General features: G+C 40.6%; 1 protein-coding gene across 1 annotated transcript in view; it reads left to right on the forward strand.

Annotated features, from left to right (window-relative positions):
- Nucleotides 1-2,636: 2,636 nt before the first annotated feature.
- LOC134528611 (LIM/homeobox protein Lhx3) overlaps nucleotides 2,637-19,724 on the forward strand; it is a 74,226-nt gene continuing 57,138 nt past the window's right edge. The window contains exons 1-3 of the mRNA XM_063362363.1: nucleotides 2,637-2,696; nucleotides 6,202-6,549; nucleotides 10,806-10,905. Coding sequence (XP_063218433.1) covers nucleotides 2,637-2,696; nucleotides 6,202-6,549; nucleotides 10,806-10,905 — 508 coding nt within the window. The remainder of the gene's footprint in view (nucleotides 2,697-6,201; nucleotides 6,550-10,805; nucleotides 10,906-19,724) is intronic.

Consider the following 19,724-nt stretch of genomic DNA (forward strand, 5'->3'; position numbering starts at 1 on the left):
AAAAATTGAAAAAAAAAATTGGTTGTCTGTAAAGTCGGTTTACGGACGATAGTTTAACGTGACAACGTCATAACAAAACATTGATGAAATGATTGATTCAGAAGAAAAGGCAATATCATATTCGGCCTGAGACTGAGCCGTAATAGGTTTTTGCAACCAAACCATTTAGGCATTAAAAATATTATATTCTTTGAGGAAGAATTTTTTTTAATTTTAATCATTTTTATTGAATTATCACTATTTTGTAGGGATACAAAGGAGTGATATGAAATGTACAATTTAATTAATAAATTTACTTTTATTTGCATTCATTAATTCAAATATATTTATTACTATTGAAATGTTGCGTGCGCCGTAATTATTTTTACAAGCACGAAAAATTTTTTGAATCTGCTAGGATTCGAACAGACATCCTTTGGAGTGGAAGTTTGCGACGCTGACCGTTCAGCCATGACGCCATACATGAAAATTGGTAGTTTTAAATATATCTACAATTTTTCAGGGTAGGGGAATAATATTATTTCGTTTTTATAACACGATTTGATAACAAATACGCATCCCAAATACACCAAACTTATTTATTATGTGTTACAATATTTTTTAAAACATTGTGCAAAAGATCCCGGGTGTAATTTGAATTATTATGTGTAACTGTAAAACACCATTGTTGGTTTAAAACATATTTGAATATTTAACATTACTTTTAAATATCCGTACCGATTGTGCTGAAAATCGGTGGACGATCGTTAAATTACATAATATTAATAATTTAAGCGACGAAAATATTATTGAAAAGTCAAATCGATGGTTGTTTCAATTGAGTGGAAGAAAGATGCCACGCATGCGTACAATGAACAAACAGGACACATCCGTAGTGGGACATCCGTAGTGGGACACTTTTTCGTGCGTGCAGCCAGCGTTCATCAATTTATTAGACGTTGTTACGTAAAAAAAAACGGCTATACAGAGATGCACACGATGTGAAAAAACAGTGATGACAGCACAGACAAACACCGTAAGCAACAGTTGAGCGGAAAAACAGATATTTTGAAAACCACAACGATGATAGCGCACACATTAAGTATATGATTCCTAAGAGAACAGTTGCGACGTTTCGGGAAAGAGATATATTCCCTTCTTAAGGCACAAACAGTCTGAGGTTTGTCATGACATACAGTTTAATGAGTAATGGCGTATGTCCGAAACTACATCTTGAATTAATTTACCTATTATTTAAAATGTTGTTTGTCAATGGAAATTTTTTTTAATGAACTACACTGAATTTGTTGATATTCACATAGATACTGACTTTCTTTAAACATATTTGTGTTTTGTTTGTTTTATGTGTATATTTGTTTACACTTCTGTTAACAGGTATTAGTGCAGAGAAGCTTATTCAAAAGAGGAACCTTTTTCTGTAACAATAAGTGTCAAGAGCGTAGTAAAAAAAGGGAGGGGGGAAGTAGGGTTGCCAGATTTATTTAGAAAAATAATATTATTTTACAAAAATTACAATGGCAGGAATTTCTAAAAGTACTTAAGGGATCGTCAACTAACCTAAAAATGTATTTTCAGCATTATCTTTGTAAAAGAGTTTCCGGAGGAGGGACTGGCTTCTGCCCTCCCCTTCCACAAATACTGTCTACACCCATGGTAAGTGTGTAAACAAAATCACATGTTGTTACACGCTACGTCGACTATCGAATCATTTTATTAGCAGACCAAAAACTTATACTACATTAGTATACGGCTCCGATAAAAAAAAAGACTTGTAAAATATTAAACCCCGGCTTTGTATCTGATTTTCGACAAGAAATTTGATTATAATTATGCCCATTGTGTTAAGATTCACTAAACCGTTATATCGAGAGCTAAGATGTTACACATCAAAAATATACAAGTGAAGTTTCAACAGGGCAGGGCCAACAGGAAAAAAAAGGGGGGGGGGGTGAAATCATCCGTTAAATCATTCATATAATAATTTAAATAAAAAATAGAATTTCAGAGTGTAGCTGTGTTCCTACTTGGTACGGCTGCTTCTGTCGCCGTCTGTGATTGGTGGCGACTGGGCCAATGAGAGTGCAGCTACTTCACTAGTGACGCATGTGTCTGGCCTGAGAACCACGCCTTGTTGGGCATTGCTAGGGCCATGCATTTTTCGTGAAAATATTTCCAGACCAGCAGTGCCCAGACATTGTCTGTGTCTCGAGGTTGGTTGGGCGTATCCCAGGCGCATGTCTACTGTCAGTAGGGCCTACACCAATCACAGCCACCCAGTGCGGAAGCCGGGCCAATCAGGGCAATGGCTTCCAGCAGACGGCATACCTAGAAACCGGAAAAATTCGCGGGTTCAACGACCTTCCAGGATAAACTCCACTATCCTCTACACACTCGGGCAAATGCCAATTGTTCATTGGCTGTTGACTTGCAAGTCGTCTCGACTGGGCGGCCTGTGATTCGACACTTCTACGAGTGAAGGTCTCTAATTGGCCCTCATTACTCCAGACTAACAGTGAACCAATGGCAGGAGCAGTACTAAGGTATGATTATTTTAATTGTAGCATGTCACGAAATGAATCCTAGAATTTTTCAGGTCTCTATGGATTGTTATCCCGACAGCAACACGAGTTCGCGGAATGGCCGCGCGTGTCCGCCGGCTGGGCCCGGAGGGAGACTATCGCCGGACGCTGCGCCAGGTAGCTGTGGAGGGGGAGATTATGCAACCCCCCCCCCCCCTAAACCTCTCCAGGGGCTCGCGTGCAAGCCACGCGCTACCCAACAAGTGCATTAGGAATATTAAACGGGGAGCGGCGGCTTCGTGACTAGTGTAGGTGAGCCCGTGGGAGGGGGCCGACCATCTGCCCGCACAACCCCCTCCCACCCTCCCCCCCTCCTCCAGGGTGTTCTCGGGGTGCTGCCGTGTGCCGGCTTCAAGGCAGCTCTGACCGCGCTGGGAGGGAACCATTTCCACCACCACGCTCTCAGTAGAGACCGGAAAAATTCGCGATTTCAATGACAAGTAGGATATACTTAGAGTCCCGGAAATTTCGCGGATTCCTCTGGCCTCAGGATAGAATTCAAAGTTATAGGTGTGCTTGACCCATGTTTACTTTCCCATTTATTTATTTCTTAGCGAGAACGTTGTTATCCTTGTTATTTGGCACTACCTGATTCGCTTACTTCTCTCCTAGCTGGGCATCATTGGCTCACGGTCGTAGAGGGGCGTGTCCAGATAACTGAGGTCCAATCATGAACACAGTGCGACAGTGTGGAGGTTTGCATTCTAGCTTGGGACTGAATGAATGCGCGAAAATTCCGTGGCTCTAGATATACTCAATGATCCTCTATGCACGCGAGAAAATTACATTTGCTCATTGGCTACTGACTTGTGACACCTGTTAACTGGGACGCTAGTGAATCGATACTTCTTTTGTTAAAGGTTTTTCATTGGCCTAGTATCATTCAGATAAACTGTGGCCCAATGACCGATGCAGTAAAAAGGCCAACATTTTGAGATTCTAGACTATCACGAAATGAATCCGCGAATTTTTCCGGTCTCTAGCTATCAGTGATAGTTACTTATGTGTAGAGACTGGAAAAATTCGCGATTTCGATGACCTCTAGGATAGACTCCACAATCCCCTACACACTCAGGCAAATGCCACCTGCTCATTGGCTATTGACTCGTGACACCTGTCAACTGGGACGCTTGCGATTCGATACTGTTTTTGGTGAAAGGGTTTTTCATTGGCTCAAAAATCCTTCAGATAAACTGTGAGTCAATAGCAGAAGCAATATAAAGATACAGTCGTTTGGTTTATAGCGCTATCATGAAAAACCCGTGAATTTTTCCGGTCTCTACTTACGTGGATTATAAATAATTATGTGGTTACACTTATTTAAACCCTGTCATTACATTTTATGTAAACATATCAATAATACGACATTAAATATTTTCAAAAAATGTTATTGTGTAAGTCAAAAATAAAAATAATAATTTGAAGGAGTAAGTAATTATTTTCTCACTTAGTTTTTTTTCCACTAAATTTTGGTATGAGTTTTATATTTGTATACGGCACTTAGTAGCAATAATTTTGTGAATAGAACGGAAGTATATTTGAACGGAAATGTGTAAACACGGTGCTGCAAAAGTCTCAGAAATCTCCAGGGCCTGATTAACCCTTAGGCTAATTAGGCTGCAGCCTAGGGCGTGACAATCGGGGGGGGGGGGGGGGGGAGGCGCTGAAATCGTGTCTTCGCATGCACTATTAATCTAGCATCATTGCATATAACCTATATGTTTCAACTAGACCGAGACAAAACACTAAAACTAAATGCGCTGTGAACTGGAAAAAGCTTGGGACTCCCTGATTTTAACAATATATTTTTAAATTTTAAAACGCGCGCGTAAAACAAACACTGACTTGTCACTCGAATCGGTCGGTGGTCGTGCAGATTAAAGGACAATGTTAGTTTCGCTCGCAGATCGATCTGAAAACTTTATAGGTAGTATGAACCATGTTAAAATTTTCACACTAGTAAACAAAGTCAGAACTAATATACTACTTTTTAGGTCCGACCGTGACACACACATCTGGCGGGGGCGCGTCTTCGTAATTAGCCTCGGGCGGTCAGAACTATTGAACAGTCCCTGGAAATCTCGAATATATGGCGGACTCGCTTCATTCACCCGTATATATTGCTTTCGTGCACTTCACAGAATTTATACCACGCGTAGGTGTTAAAAGTTAAAACTTTATAAATAGAGACCGGAAAAATTCGCGAATTCATTTCGCGATAGGCTAAAATACAAATAGTTATACCTCAGTGCTACCTCTGCTATTGGCTCACAACTCACCTGGATGACTCTGGGCCAATGAAAAACGCCCGACCAAAGCTGTATCGGATCACAGACTGCTACGTTGGGACGTCTCACAAGACAGCAGCCAATGAGTGGGTGACATTTGACCGAGTGTACGTAGAACTATGTAGTTTATCCTGCAGGTCATTGAACCCGCGAATTTTTCTGGTCCCTATTTATAAAAGTATTAATTCCTATAATTCTGTATGTTATATTTTATACTCATAAAAATAAATGACAAATTAACAAATGTTTTAGAATCCTGGCATTACAACTCTAACAACTCATAGTTAACACTCAGATGTAGAAATAGCGCAGTGTTCATCATAATGTACAGAGACAACAAATTGCTAGCCTACATATATTCTACGCCAAGTTGAAAAAAATTTTCATGATTAAATTTTACTGCTAATCTTAAATGTTGAATCAGCTCAATACGGTTAAAGTTTGTTGTAGGAAGTATTTACATACTGATTTCAGTCGTTTGAGCAAAAAAAAAAAAATACAAACTTACTAGCTGATGTACCCGGCGTTGTCCGGGCTAAACACATGGAGCTTTATTGTCTACGAGTTAAAGCAAACTGGATAGCGCTATATGACAGTGTGTTGGACATAGAGAAATGTCACACAATTACTGTTTATATTTTTATGATGTATGATTTTTTGTTTACCCATGGCGATAGGTTATTTATTATTTATTATTAATTATAAATTATTAAGACCATTAATCGAAATAAAAACCATCCTATCTCTCAAGTTGGAAAAATTACACGTAAATGCCAATTTTCATCTAAATCGGTTGACTTGGTGAAGAGTTCACTGGAAACAAACATCAGGACACTGGATTTATATATATTAAGATACTTCGTATTATAATACATATTTTAAACGTTTCAGATTAATTTTTTATCAGTGCCATATATGAATAATTTCGAACGTGCATGGAAACAGTGTATCAATTGTTTAAAGAATTTTAACCAGATGAACAGTATTTTAATAAAATTTCTCGTCAGAAATCAGGTCCAAAACAGGGGTTTAGGAAATGTCGAGCAGGCCGTGTCGAGCAGGCACCGCGCCGTGACAGGCAGGCCGTGTCGAACAGGCAGTGTCGAGCAGGCAGTGTCGAGCAGGCAGTGTCGAGGTGGCCATGACGAACAGGCAGTGTCGAGGTGGCCATGTCGAACAGGCAGTGTCGAGGTGGCCATGTCGAACAGGCAGTGTCGAGCAGGCAGTGTCGAGGTGGCCATGTCGAACAGGCAGTGTCGAGCAGGCAGTGTCGAGGTGGCCATGTCGAACAGGCAGTGTCGAACAGGCAGTGTCGAGGTGGCCATGTCGAACAGGCAGTGTCGAGCAGGCAGTGTCGAGCAGGCAGTGTCGAGGTGGCCATGTCGAACAGGCAGTGTCGAACAGGCAGTGTCGAGGTGGCCATGTCGAACAGGCAGTGTCGAGTAGGCAGTGTCGAGCAGGCAGTGTCGAGGTGGCCATGTCGAACAGGCAGTGTCGAGGTGGCCATGTCGAACATGCAGTGTCGAGCAGGCAGTGTCGAGGTGGCCATGTCGAGCAGGCCGTGTCGAACAGGCAGTGTCGAGATGGCCATGTCGAGCACGAGGCCGAGCCGGACAGGTGGCCGCCTCGTACCGCCGGCGCGACTGAACGCCCCGTCATCCCTCGCGGCTGAGTGCGGCCAGGTTTAGCATACAAACTGCTCGTACTAGGGGGGGGGAGGGGTGTAGTGGCAGCGCGCGGCGCCCCTCCCTCGGGCAATATCGCTGAAAGGAAGCCGGGACACGGCCGAGTTGCCGCTCAGGTCCTGGGTTTTTACTGTTATTGTCGGCGCCGAGTCCTGCCCGGGCCAGTTAAACAGTCGCCGGCCCCCAGTCGACTCAAATTGATTGGAAACGAGTTATTTATGCACCGCGCCATTTATCAGCTCTCCGCGGTATATAGTCGTAGTGTTGCCTTTCATTATTTACCCCCGCCATTTATACACCATGCACAGAGTTGCGCTACAATGGTCCGTCAAGCCACGTTGCAAATATTTTTATGGTAATGCTTCCAGTGGCATTGCTTCTCCATTCTGCCTCCGTGACAATAACGAGTTACATTTCCTACATGCCCTTTTTGGAGAGCTTTATTACCTATTTTTATTTAACATTTATATTTTTGACGTGACAACGTCTAATAAATCGATGAACGCCGGCTGTACGCACGAAAAAAAGTTCAGTTAGTTACGCTGTGTCCCGTTACGCTCATTTTACTCTTGCCCCGCATCTATCTCTCTTCCACTCGATTGGAACAACCATCGATTTGACTTTTTCGAAGGACATTAAACTTGAAACACTCCTATCATCGTCCTATCCTTAACAGAATAACACAGATTGGAAGAAGTTAAATAGCAAACATGTATAAAAGTTATAGTTAAAATAATCTCTTCGTTAAAGTAAAAAACATATTTGAATTAATGAGTGCAAATAAAAGTAAATTTATCAATTAAATTGTAGATTTCATTTCACTCCTTCTTTGTATCCATACAAAATAGTGATAATTCAATAAAAATGATTCAATTTTATTAATAAAAGTATGCAATCATTTGATTAATGTTTTGTTATGACGTCACGTTAAACTATCGTCCGTAAACCGACTTTACAGACAACCAATTGTTTTACGATCTTTTAAACGCGATTTTAAATGTTGAGTTACAAAAGCTAAAGCTACGTGGCAGTAATTTTTATTTCATTTGAACACGTTTACGAGTTAACAGCCCGTGGCTACAGTACAGGTATAGCTACCTCGGCGATGGTGTTCCAGCATAGTTGCGCAAGACACGAATCCGTTAGAACGCGACTGGCATACGTGACAACGTGCTACCAACCCGACAGTATTATGCTTCAGAGTTATCTAAAATTGAACGTCCGAGTAAATGATCATGTATTTGCCTTCTTGACGTGAATATTTTACATGCTGGTAATCCTGTAGTTTCAAGCTATCGAATCGGTGAAGTAGATCATCCAGATGGTTTCGCATAGCAAATTTATTGTAATTTAATAATGGACCAAGCGTTTCCCCGCGCTTCGCTCAGCAGTTTGACATTCCTCTGTCAGTCGTGCAAGTAATTTTGTTTCTTTGAACGAGGTAAAAGGTTATAATTATAGACCGGAAAAATTCGCAGGTTCAATGACCTCCAGGATAGACTCCACTATACTCTACACACTCGGGCAAATGCCAACTGTTCATTGGCTGTTGACTTGTGAGTCGTCTCGACTGGGCGGCCTGTGATTCGACACTTCTATGAGTGAGGGTCTCTAATTGGCCCTCATTACTCCAGATTAACAGTGAACCAATGACAGGAGCAGCACTAAGGTATGATTATTTGAACTGTAGCATTTCACGAAATGAATCCGCGAATTTTTCAGGTCTCTAGTTTAAGACGCTAAATGAGGAAAACTGAATTTCAGAGGATGTTTCACGGCGCTGCGCTGGTTCGGCGAGTGTCTCTGAGTTGAAGATAACCCCCACCCCCCACCCCGCCTCCTCATCAAGGGCATTACGCCCTTGCTCGCTGGAAGCAGCGTCAGGGCTGACGCCTGCGCCGCCTTAAAGCCCTCCCATCCAAGCCGGATGCGAGGACGAGGTAAAAATCCCTTCCCCTTAATCATTCCCAGGGACGTCAAAATTTCATTTGCGACCGGGCTCTCTCCCCCCACCCCCCACGACCCGCGAGGGTGTGAGGTCCTTGGAGGGGGGAGGGATGTTGAAATATTAAGGAGGAGGCGGCGGAATTAGTTCGCCCGGCGGCCGGGGAGAGGCGCTGGCGGCGTCATGCATTATTCCAGGCGGCGCTGTGTCTTGATAAGGCGGGGCGCGGCTGGCGGGTCGTAACTCAGCAGTCTGTTGCTGTCTGTGAGGGGGGTGGGGGAGCTGTCAGCACGTCTGCCTCGCCTCGGAGCGCAGAGACAACACAGTCGCAGTGACCATGTCCACCCTCGCTCGTGGCTGTCACACGCTCTCATTGGCTCCGCCAGAGCTTCTTCCACCAATCTCAGCCAGTGGGAGAACATGTTACAGTTATACCTAGAGACCTGAAATATTCGCGTATTAATTTCATGAAATGCTACAATTTAAATAATTATACCTTACTGCTGCTTCTGCCATTGGTTCACTATTAATCTGGAGTAATGAGGGCCAAGATATCCTCACTCATAGAAGCGTCGAATCACCGGCTGCCCAGTCAAGACGACTCACAAGTCAACAGCCAATGAACAGTTGGCATTTGCCAGAGTGTGTAGAGGATAGTGGAGACTATTCTGGAGGTCATTGAACCCGCGAATTTTTCCTGTCTCTAGCTATACCTAACAATCGTACAATATGTGCATTAAAGGATATCCCAATTATAAAGTTCAATAGTTCTAACTGTAAGCGTTGTATAGTGCTGGTTCGCCTGACGTAACTCCATGCTTTGGGGGGTTTATAAAATATCGTGTCTGCGTTCCGCTACTAATGATCTGCCAGAGTTGAGACACAGAATTGAAGAGGCTATTGCTTCCATTACTCCAGACGTGTGAAACAAAGGTGGGAAAATTAGCACCTTAGGTTGGATGTGTGCCGTATAAAAACAGATGCACGTATTGAACATTAAAAAAACTAGGTTAGTTTACCTTCGATTGTATTATGATTTGTTATTAAAAGTCTTAAGTTCAATTGTTATAATATACCATTGAAGTTGGGATTTTCTTTTATCGACATTTCTGTATTTAATACTAGTTAGTTGTAAAGTGCCTAGCGCATGTTGAAAAGTTATGAATTTAACAAACACTTTAATTTAATAAATACGAAATACGTATTCATTAAAAATTCAATTTTATTTAATATTGTGCAAATGAAAATTAGTTATTATATGTATAAAATAAAATATTTTACAAAAATAAATTTTCACTGAAGATCCTTTTGAAAAACTAAATTGCGTGTTAATTGTGTTTGGTCATTCAAAAATCTTCCTTGCTGTGGATTTGATTCGCTATACATCAGGATGGCAACCATACTAAACAGTGCGATTCGTATGAAGTTGTTAAGTTGAATAGAATTCGCAACGACATTAGCTGCTACAGTTCAAATGGGCCATAACATATATTCGCGATCAATTTAATCCTACCATTAGCGCTGTAAAATTGACACAACAGTTATTGGTTGATTCATATTTGCAAGTGGAGGCCAATAAATTATATTAGATATACGCGGCCAAAACGTGGCAATTTAAGCCACGGCTCGCTACTTTATCACTGAAAAATGCTGAAACTATCAGCCTTGCCAAACTATGACTCTATGCCCCCATACATATTATCTTTGCGTCACGAACTCGCACCAATGCTAGGAGGAACAGGTTAGCAAAGAGCAATGAAAATATTACACTGCAAGCGCATGAAAACAGAATTCATACAGCATTACAGAGTTACAGAGTCAGTCAGTGAGCCAGTCAGTGAGTCAGTGATGAGCGTATTTATATTTAAAATAAATATTTATTGAAATAGATTATTATAGACATTTATTTCACCTTTAAATAAACGTTTACAGAAATTATGCCTAAGGATCGTTTATAAACCAAAGACTAAAGGTGAGCTGAACACAAATTGTGGTGTCTTCAATAGGAATATAATAATTTCCCACTGAATATGATGCCACGTGCATTTGTTTACGTTTGGTGTTCCAACGGACTGGCGGTAAGAACTGTAGTAATTGCCAGCGCCTGGGAGCTGCGCGCATGCAACCCGCACCACACGTCGGCGGAGCGGGCTGCATGGCAGCAGCCGCGCGGGGCGCGCGTGTCGGAGTGGGGGGTGGGAGGAGTCGGCGCGACCAATCACAGCCGCAGGGGGCGTGCGGGCGCCGGGCGCCGGAGAGTGGACCTTACGGCGGGCAGAGTGCGGCGGGCTCTCGGCGTGGCCGGCAGGAGGCGCAGACGGTGCGTGATGAGGCGATGATCGTGTGCGGCGCAGACACGCCTCCCTACTCCAGCCCCGAGTCGCGGCTGGGAGACCTGGACCTCTTGCGTGAGTACCGCCTTAAGGGGCCCGCCTCGTCAGGGGCGTATCTGTGTCAGCGAGGCGCTCGCTGGTGCTTCTAGCGCGGTGGACTGGCGCGTGGTCTTCTCCCAGTGCATAGGAGCGGTGACCGTAACATTATATTGCCTATAAATGAAGATAAAGGTGTAATGCAAGTCCCTTAAGTGCTTTCAAAGAATCTGTACCGGTTGTTTTACGCCTAAAAATTACTCTGAAAACCTGCGTTTTTAACCGTTTTAACTCTTCTAGAAATACAGTTTAAAAACTTAATCTGAAATCAAAAGTACTTTTTCGGCCCTCAGCGAACTCTTAAATGCTTTTGGTAAGCAGACCCCACTCGGATATCTCGAGTAGTTTTAGAATCGCGTTGTTGTTCCTGAAGCTCTGCGCACCGTGTGTGTGCCCGGGTGGGCAGGGGCCTTAAGACCCGCCCGTCCCAGTGCTGCAAGGTCAGAGGATGTCCCGTTTCCTCCCAGCATTGCTGCCGAGTCCGTGGAGTATTCTGACAAGGCCGATAGCTTCAGCATTTTTCAGTGATAAATTAGCGAGCCGTGGCTTAGTTTGCCATGTTTTGACCGCGCATGTCTGTTTAATATAATTTATTGGCCTCCACTTGCAAATATGAATAAACCAATAACTGTTGTGTTCAATTTTCCAGCGCTAATGATAGGATTAAATTGACCGCGAATATATGTGAAGGCCCATTTCAGCTGTAGCATGTTAATGTTGTTGCTAACTCCATTCGACCGAGCACCTTCATACGATTCGCAATGTAAATATGCTTGCCATCCTGGTGTATACTGAATAGTTAGGGACCAGAAAAATTCGCGGATACATTTCGTGACATGCTACAATTCAAATAATTATACCTTAGTGCTGCTTCTGCAATTGGTTCACTGTTAATCTGGAGTAATGAGGGCCAATTAGAGGCCCTCACTCATAGAAGTGTCGAATCACAGGCTGCCCAGTCGAGACGACTCACAAGTCAACAGCCAATGAACATTTGGCATTCGCCCGAGTGTGTAGAGGATAGTAGAGTCTATCCTGGAGGTCGTTGAACCCGCGAATTTTTCCGGTCGCTATGAATAGTATCCACAGTAAGGAAGATTATTGAATAAACAGAGACAATTAACACGAAATTTAGTTTTTCAAGAGGATGATTTGTTGTAAAACACTAATAGTAAGTATAAACTGTGAGCGTTGTGTGGTTTTGGCTCAAGGTCACAACTAAGTAGCAACTCACTCATTTCCAGACAAGCGCATGCGCGAGTGTCGCTTTGTTGTTGTTGTTGTTGTTGTTGTTCACTTGCAGCGCCACCTGCGCAACATGGCGACTGCTGAGCGTAAAGCGTCTTGTGTTCTGCAATCTGCTAAGAGTGAATCTGTATATTTATGTTCAACGTGCGGTTCGTTTAAAGTTTAATTGTGATTCCCCATGAGGCAATAACATCTGCCGATGGTGCAGGCGGGGAGCCTACGATTCACGCCGAGTATTCGACATGCCCGAACATTACCGAATACCTGCCTTCGGGTGACTTCGGAATTCTTTTGTTTAGGTGAAAAAAAAAAGCATTTTTTATTTTTCCGTGTGTTCGTGAATACCCAATTAATTAAAATGGTCGATTAGGTCAGGTCAGTTGTTGCGAAAGTAATAAGTAAAAAAAAAATACGTGAGTTCCTACTGTTCATCCTTTGTCCCGGTTTGTTAGGTCAGGTCAGTTACATTATAAATACTTTCAAACTAAGTGGACATTAAAATTAATATGAATTATTTTTAATGGTTGTTTAGTTTTAAAGTAATTATTTATAATGTAAATGACCTGACCAAACAAACCGGGACAAAGGATGAACAGTAGGAACTCACGTAATTTTTTTTTACTTATTACTTTCGCAACAACTGACCTGACCTAATCGACCATTTTAATTAATTGGGTATTCACGAACACACGGAAAAATAAAAAATGCTTTTTTTTCCACCTAAACAAAAGAATTCCGAAGTCACCCGAAGGCAGGTATTCGGTCATCTTCGGGCATGTCGAATACTAGGCGTGAACTGTAGGCTCCCCGGTGCAGGCGGTTCAAAACTACCGGATGTTCTTGTAAAGGAAAGAGAAGCACGTGACGACCGGAAGTGTCTGTTCAGATGTCGACCGCGTCAGAGCATCTTACCTGCGCAGTCGCGATAAATCTGTTTGGAAAGCAAGCCTTGAAGTTCAGTTGCCAAAGAGTTGAGACACAGAGTTGAAGAGTCTCTCTTCATGGCTTTCATTACTCCGGACCTTTTAACCAAAGTGTGGGAAGAATTGAACCTTAGGTTGGATGTGTGCCTTTAACTAAAGGTGCACATATTGAACATTTGGAAGAAAAAACTTGGTTAGTTTATCTTCAATTTGATGTATTATTTGTTGTAAATAGTCTAAATTAATCTCTCACATTATACCATTATTTTATGGAAACTCTGTATTAATATGAAAGGTTGAAAGAGTGGTTAATCATATATCTATGGGTTTTACAATATGCTAAACTTCTCGAAATACCGTATTTTTTCGATTTAGATTTTGCACATTGTGTAGATGTACAGTTTGCAAACACATGCAGCGTTTTCTTTTTAGAAAAAAAAACCTATTTTCACACACGTCTCGAAGCTGATTAAGTACCTGGTTAGTAACCCTTAATGAATTGGTATTTTAATTTATTTTTCTTCAAATATTTCGTGTTTATGCACACTATTTTTTAGTAAATTCATAATACAACATATTCAATTGTTTGTAATATGTATTTTCTACTAAATAATTTTTCACATAATGGTATTTATGAACTTAAAGTTAAATTTATAAGTCAATCGTAGCATGTACTGAAAGCATTATATGTGTTACACAGATCAGGATTCAACGTCAGTACGTAGCCTTTATTTTCAAACTATTTTAGAATTTAATTCATAAATCAATAAAAAAAATTAGGTTTGTCTAAAACCCTAATAAATTCAGGCTTCTGTTATTTTAGGAAAACCTAATTTTGATACATTTAACGAATAATATACTAAAATAAAAGAGTTTGAAGACGAAGGCTACATACGTACAGTTAACTGTATACATTATTTTATTCTTTCAGGACATGCTACGATTGATAAAAAATTAGTCTTTAAATTAAATATCAACTCTTAAATAAAGCTATATTTAATATAAAAACTTTCATAAGCAATGAAAATCGTTACATTATGGATTTATTTAAAATAATGTGCAATAACAATAACTATAAGAAGCAAATAGTTTAGGATATTACCAACTTAACCAATTTCCAGCAATTCGAAAAAAAATGTTTTACGTCCAAAAGATCTAGGAAATGTGTGACAATTGAATAGTACAAAATCGCTAATATCCTCATAAATACTGAGGCCAAAACAGATAAAAATTCGATTTTTACCATTTGAAAAAAAAAAAAAAAAAAAACAGATTTCTTGTTATACCAAATTGTTTTCATTTTCTAAGTCAGTCAAAAACATTAAAAATATTTTCAAAAAATTTTAATTGACTATATTTTATAATAATACCTACAACTTATAATTTCCCCAAAAATTTTCTTTGCCTCTCTAAAATTTATTTATTTTTATTTTGAACCATACTTTATAAAAGTAATTCATAATTTTCTAACCCTACTTTAAAAAAAAAATATTTTCATATCTTGGTATACTAATGTAGAGTCCATTATAAGAAAACGATTTTGCGAAATTTTACTGGTTGCAAGTATTTGTTTTTAAATAAATTCAGTAAAAGTGCACAATTCTTTAATTTTTCAATTTAAAATTCTCAAATGTTTTATTTCACTTTTAAAATAATTAACTATTAAGATTCAAAACAGAACTTGGCTTGTAAATGGACAGCTCTTTTAAATGGCACTATCATATTTGTTTTAGCCTCAGTGTGTCTGTAAATATTAGTGTTTTTATACGGCAAGGTAGTGAAAATTTGGAAGTTAATGCGAAATATCACTGAACAATGTCTTTTTTCCAATATTATCTTTGAAAGATTTGTGCAATGGGAGTGCATGACTTGATGTAAGCTTTTGGACATACGCCATTGCTAAGCACATGTATGTCTGTAGTGAGTCGCACCTGTGTTTTAGTACCATGTGCGTCTCTGCCTGAGGACGGGAGCAGATAGCAGTTCCTGAAACCTCGCTTGTTTCTGTTTTAGAAAACTATTGTGTTTGTTTCGTCTTTTCATTTTGTCGTGTTTTTGTCTCGTTTCAAATGTTGTGCAGAATTTTTTTTGGGTTCAATATTTTTGTGCTGTCAACATTGTGGGTTTTTTTTTTTTCGTTCTCTTCTGTTTTGGAAAACTATTGTATTTGTTTCGTCTTTTCGTTTTGTCGTGTTTTTGTCTCGTTTCAACTGTGGTGCTGAATTTTTTTTGGGTTCAATATTTGTTTTTCTTTGTTTGTTGACCATATTCCTGTTATGGAATATTATGTGGTGTTTATATCCTGTTGACAACAGCAATTTTTTGCTAAATTTGTGTTTTTGTCTTTTGGGTATTTTTTTATTTTTCTTCTACAGACATACATGTGCTTAGAAATGGCGTATGTCCAAAAGCTTACATCATGTATTTTTTTTCCAAAGTATTTATAACAAAAATTTTACTGGTTTTGAAGTGTACAGTAGGTTTTCAGAGTTTGGTCACTAAAAAATAGACACTCTGTATAAAGGTTATATTTGTTATGAATACCAACGGGGCCACCTACTCAGGGGTTACACTGTGCAAGCGAGGAGGTGCTTCTAGCGCGCTATCACCTCTAGGCGCTAGGTCGGGCATTCTTGAGCGGCAGTCATAACACTATACGGTGGAGTCCCACGAGTGCTTTCAAGAACCTGTAATTTTTGTCAAGAGTGAAAATTTTAAATCAAGAATAAACAAATTTCTCGTATAAGGGGTGGGAGTACTTTCTCAAAATTTCTTGCAAGCAGAGATTTTCCTCGTCGTTTTTCGAAATCAGTTGCAGATAATAAATACGGTGGTCAAGTACAAAATTGCATAAAGATCTACCAAAAATTCAGCTATTGGGTGTGGGAAAGGAGGGTGAGGCTGTTTTTGGAAATCCCTTGTGGACAGTGATTTTCTTCTTTTTTATAAACAGATGTAAACTGTAATTTTCATTTTACTTCACTTGTCAGTTGTGCAAATTTTCGTCCAGAAGTAACTAAATTCTGCATTATTTGGTGGGAGGGGATGAAGTGGTTTTTACGAAATGTCATGTTAGTAGTATGTAAATGACGGTCCGAGATCAGGCTTCAGGCTGTGGTGCCGGTGCCGGTGTCCGCCATCTTGGATTCTGACGTCACGGCGGCCATTTTGGATTGTGACGTCACGGCGGCCATCTTGGATAAGCGTAACGGGACACAGCGTAACGGGACACAGTGTAACGGGACACAGCGTAACGGGACACAGTGTAACGGGACATAACGTAACGGGACAAGTAGATCACGGCGGCCATTTTGGATCCGCCATCTTGGATCCGCCATTTTGAATGACGTCATTGTGTTCTAGAAAATTCCGGCGATGTGTTTTCCGCCATATTGGATGATGACGTCATCGTTGCAATTTCCGTTACGGCCGCCATCTTTAACTTTTTTATTTATTATCCGATTTTAACGAAATTTTTTTTAAAAATTATAAAAAAATTAATTTAATAAAATTTTAATAAAATAATTACAAAAAACAAACATGTACGACACGGAGTTCGGAGTCCTTGGTTCGAACCCGACGAGTGCAAAAAAATAAAAATGGCGACCGATCCTTCCCCCTAGGTGACTGCAGGCAGACTGACTCCCACCACTTTTTTTCAAAGCATATATATCGTCACCTAGTATGACGTCATGTCCGCCATCTTGTCTTCGATGCTGGAAGCCATCATCATTGTATCGTCGGCTAGAGTGCGCCGATGACATGTTAGTTTAATTCGTATCCGCTAGAGTGCAGTAATCATTTATTATTGCTGTGACACCCGCCATCTTTAAATTCGGACGCCATCTTGAAATCATGTAATAATGTAGCTAGAAAAGCGGGAAAAATCCAAAATTCATCAAAAAAATCACTCATTAATTTACATATTGATTCGATCCGCTCCAGTCCTTGGTTCGATACCCGATTGTTGCAATAATGTTTAATTTTATGAAAAAAAATAATTTAAATAAACCATGTTCAACATTCGTAAAGAGACTCTAAATCCTCTACGACCACCATCCTATCAGACATCAAGACCACCATATTGGAAATGTGTAATTTTAATGCTAGAGATCCGGGAAATAGTTCAGAAATCATTAAATAAATTTGTAATCCATATACTGATTGATTAGATCGACTTAGGCCCTTGGTTCGATCCCTGGCCGATACAAAACAACTTTAATTTAAAAAATACTAAAAAAGTGTTAGGTTTGAGAAAATAAAAACACCACAAGTTCTTTTAAAAAAAATTTATTACATAAATTCAATACACTACTACAAGTACAAAAAAATACACAGACAAATTACTAAAGTTTTGTGGATTTCTCGACATCTGCATCTGCCACCCACGAATTAAAGCGAGGTGGAAAGCCCCACCACTTGACGTAGGACCGTCCATTTCTTCGTTTTATAATCTTCTCCACCAAGTACGTATCGGGATACAACGTAGGCTGAATCTCTTCGGCATAGAAGCCTCCATGGATAGGTTTGTGGTCCAAATCTTCGAGGTAGTAGGTCCTAGGCTCTGATTCACGAACATGTGTCACACGGAAAAGTTCGGGACTCCAGTTTGCAGTGAAACCTTTCTCGAAGATACCTTTCTGCTTGGAGATTCGCACAATGTCACCGACGTTAGCTTTACGCTTTCGTGGATCTTTCTTCTTCGTGTTGGAAAACACTGTTTGAAGCAGGCGATTGTCCGTTACGTCCTTTGGCTTCATTTTCGTGGTAGAATGCACAGTGGAATTATACTCGCTTATTAGTTTCGACAAGATGTCAAGCCATTTGTAATTTCCGTTAGCCGTGAACTGTCGCCACATCTTGGAACGCAAAGTTCTGTTAAACCTTTCGATAACGGAGGCCTTGACGTTACTAAATGTAGAGTAGTGTTTGATGCCATACTTCTTCATCAAAGCCTTGAAGGTTGCATTGTAGAATTCTTTCCCGAGGTCCGTTTGCAGGTGCGACGGTACACGTCCATCACGCAAAATATTGTTCATGGCCTTGGTTACGTCAGTTGCAGTCTTTGATTTTACAGGTCTAGCCCAAGCGAACTTGCTATAAACATCGATGACTGTCAACATGTACTTGAAACCTTTATTCAATCGGGAATACGGTACCATCTCAACAAGGTCCGCCTGGAATAAATCATCAATTCCACGAACTATGACTTTGCGACGAAGGTATTTTCGTCTAGCAGGAGCATGAAGTTCGCGAGCGATTCCGGTTCGACTCATTGTATGTAGCCGGCTTCCTTCAGTTCTTCAAGTATGGAGACTATTTCGTTGATGTGCGAATAGTTTCCTACACTAAGCGAAGCATGTAGAATTCTAAGGCGATCAACTAATTCATTAGGGTCGTCCCAATATACATAGTCAAATGTCTGACCACTTTCTAGCCTTTTTAAACCTTCTCCGTGTATTGTTAGTTCACTGAAGAGATTAGCGAGAATGTCCATTTTTTCATGATCTACATCTTTATATACACCACTATCTGGATCGTTATCGCGAAAATGTGCATTGGTTAGCTCTAGCAGTTTTTTGTACTCTTGTAAGTCGTTGTGAGAATATCCTTTAGGTTCCCTGCGAAACAGCAATTCGTACAGACCCGGAGTCCCGCGCGTTTTGAACTCTGCTACGCGCACGATGTTTCCTGGTAGAAAGTCTATTTCTTTAGCACCGAGGAACCACTTATTATGTTTTCTGTACACTCCGTAGGTCGTGTCATTATTCCGGCTCGTAAACGATGTCAGGTATGGTCGGACCATTGCATTAACTTGATGTCCCTTTTTCGGTATTTTTTTCTTGTGCATGGACTCTGTACTTGTTAAGTCCTCTTCTTCTCGATCTGGTTCATACTTTCTCTTCTTTACAGTCGGCATTTCATCTTCAACTTCTGTCTTCACAATGAAGGCTGGTTCTTCCTTGTTTTTAAGTTCGTCGAGGCGACTAGTGATTGGTTTAAATATCTCCTCATTTTCCATCTCACGTGCAAGTCTGGTTCGTCTAGCAAGTAAATATTTTTCACGAACAGACTGTATAGCTTGATGAAGGTCACTGGCCAGGTCCGACATTGTACTGGCTGAAAACTTATTGCAAGACCTCCTTATATACTTTTTTATTCGTTCGCAGAAACTTCTTTCTTGTGTTTGGCCAAATCTGAATTTGTTGACGATTGAGATAGTGATGCTTTCAGACTACTTTGAAAAGTCCTCAGATCGTCACGTCTTTGTGCATTCGATACTTCGATCATGTCGCGAATGCGAGAATCCGAAGCTTCCACGCGCTGGTCTATGGCTACAAGGTACTCAAGAAATTCCTTTTTCACCCCGTCTACTTTTTGAGCCAGTAGCGAAATGTATTTGCGGATAACGTCGTCATGAGACTTGAGAGCAGTACGTAAGTCTCGACTGCTGCGTCCAAATTTCGAAATGCTATGACTCATGTTTGGTGATAAACTGATCGAAACCTCGTCTGTACCTGCCCTTATATAGAGGCCAGTCTTTGACTATAACTAGGAATCCGTGTTCTTCTTTCCAACACAAGGAGCACATGTCTTTGAATTCCTGGAATGTCATGTCGGTGTTTA

Source organism: Bacillus rossius, chromosome 1 (assembly GCF_032445375.1).
Source record: "Bacillus rossius redtenbacheri isolate Brsri chromosome 1, Brsri_v3, whole genome shotgun sequence".
Taxonomy (NCBI): domain Eukaryota; kingdom Metazoa; phylum Arthropoda; class Insecta; order Phasmatodea; family Bacillidae; genus Bacillus; species Bacillus rossius.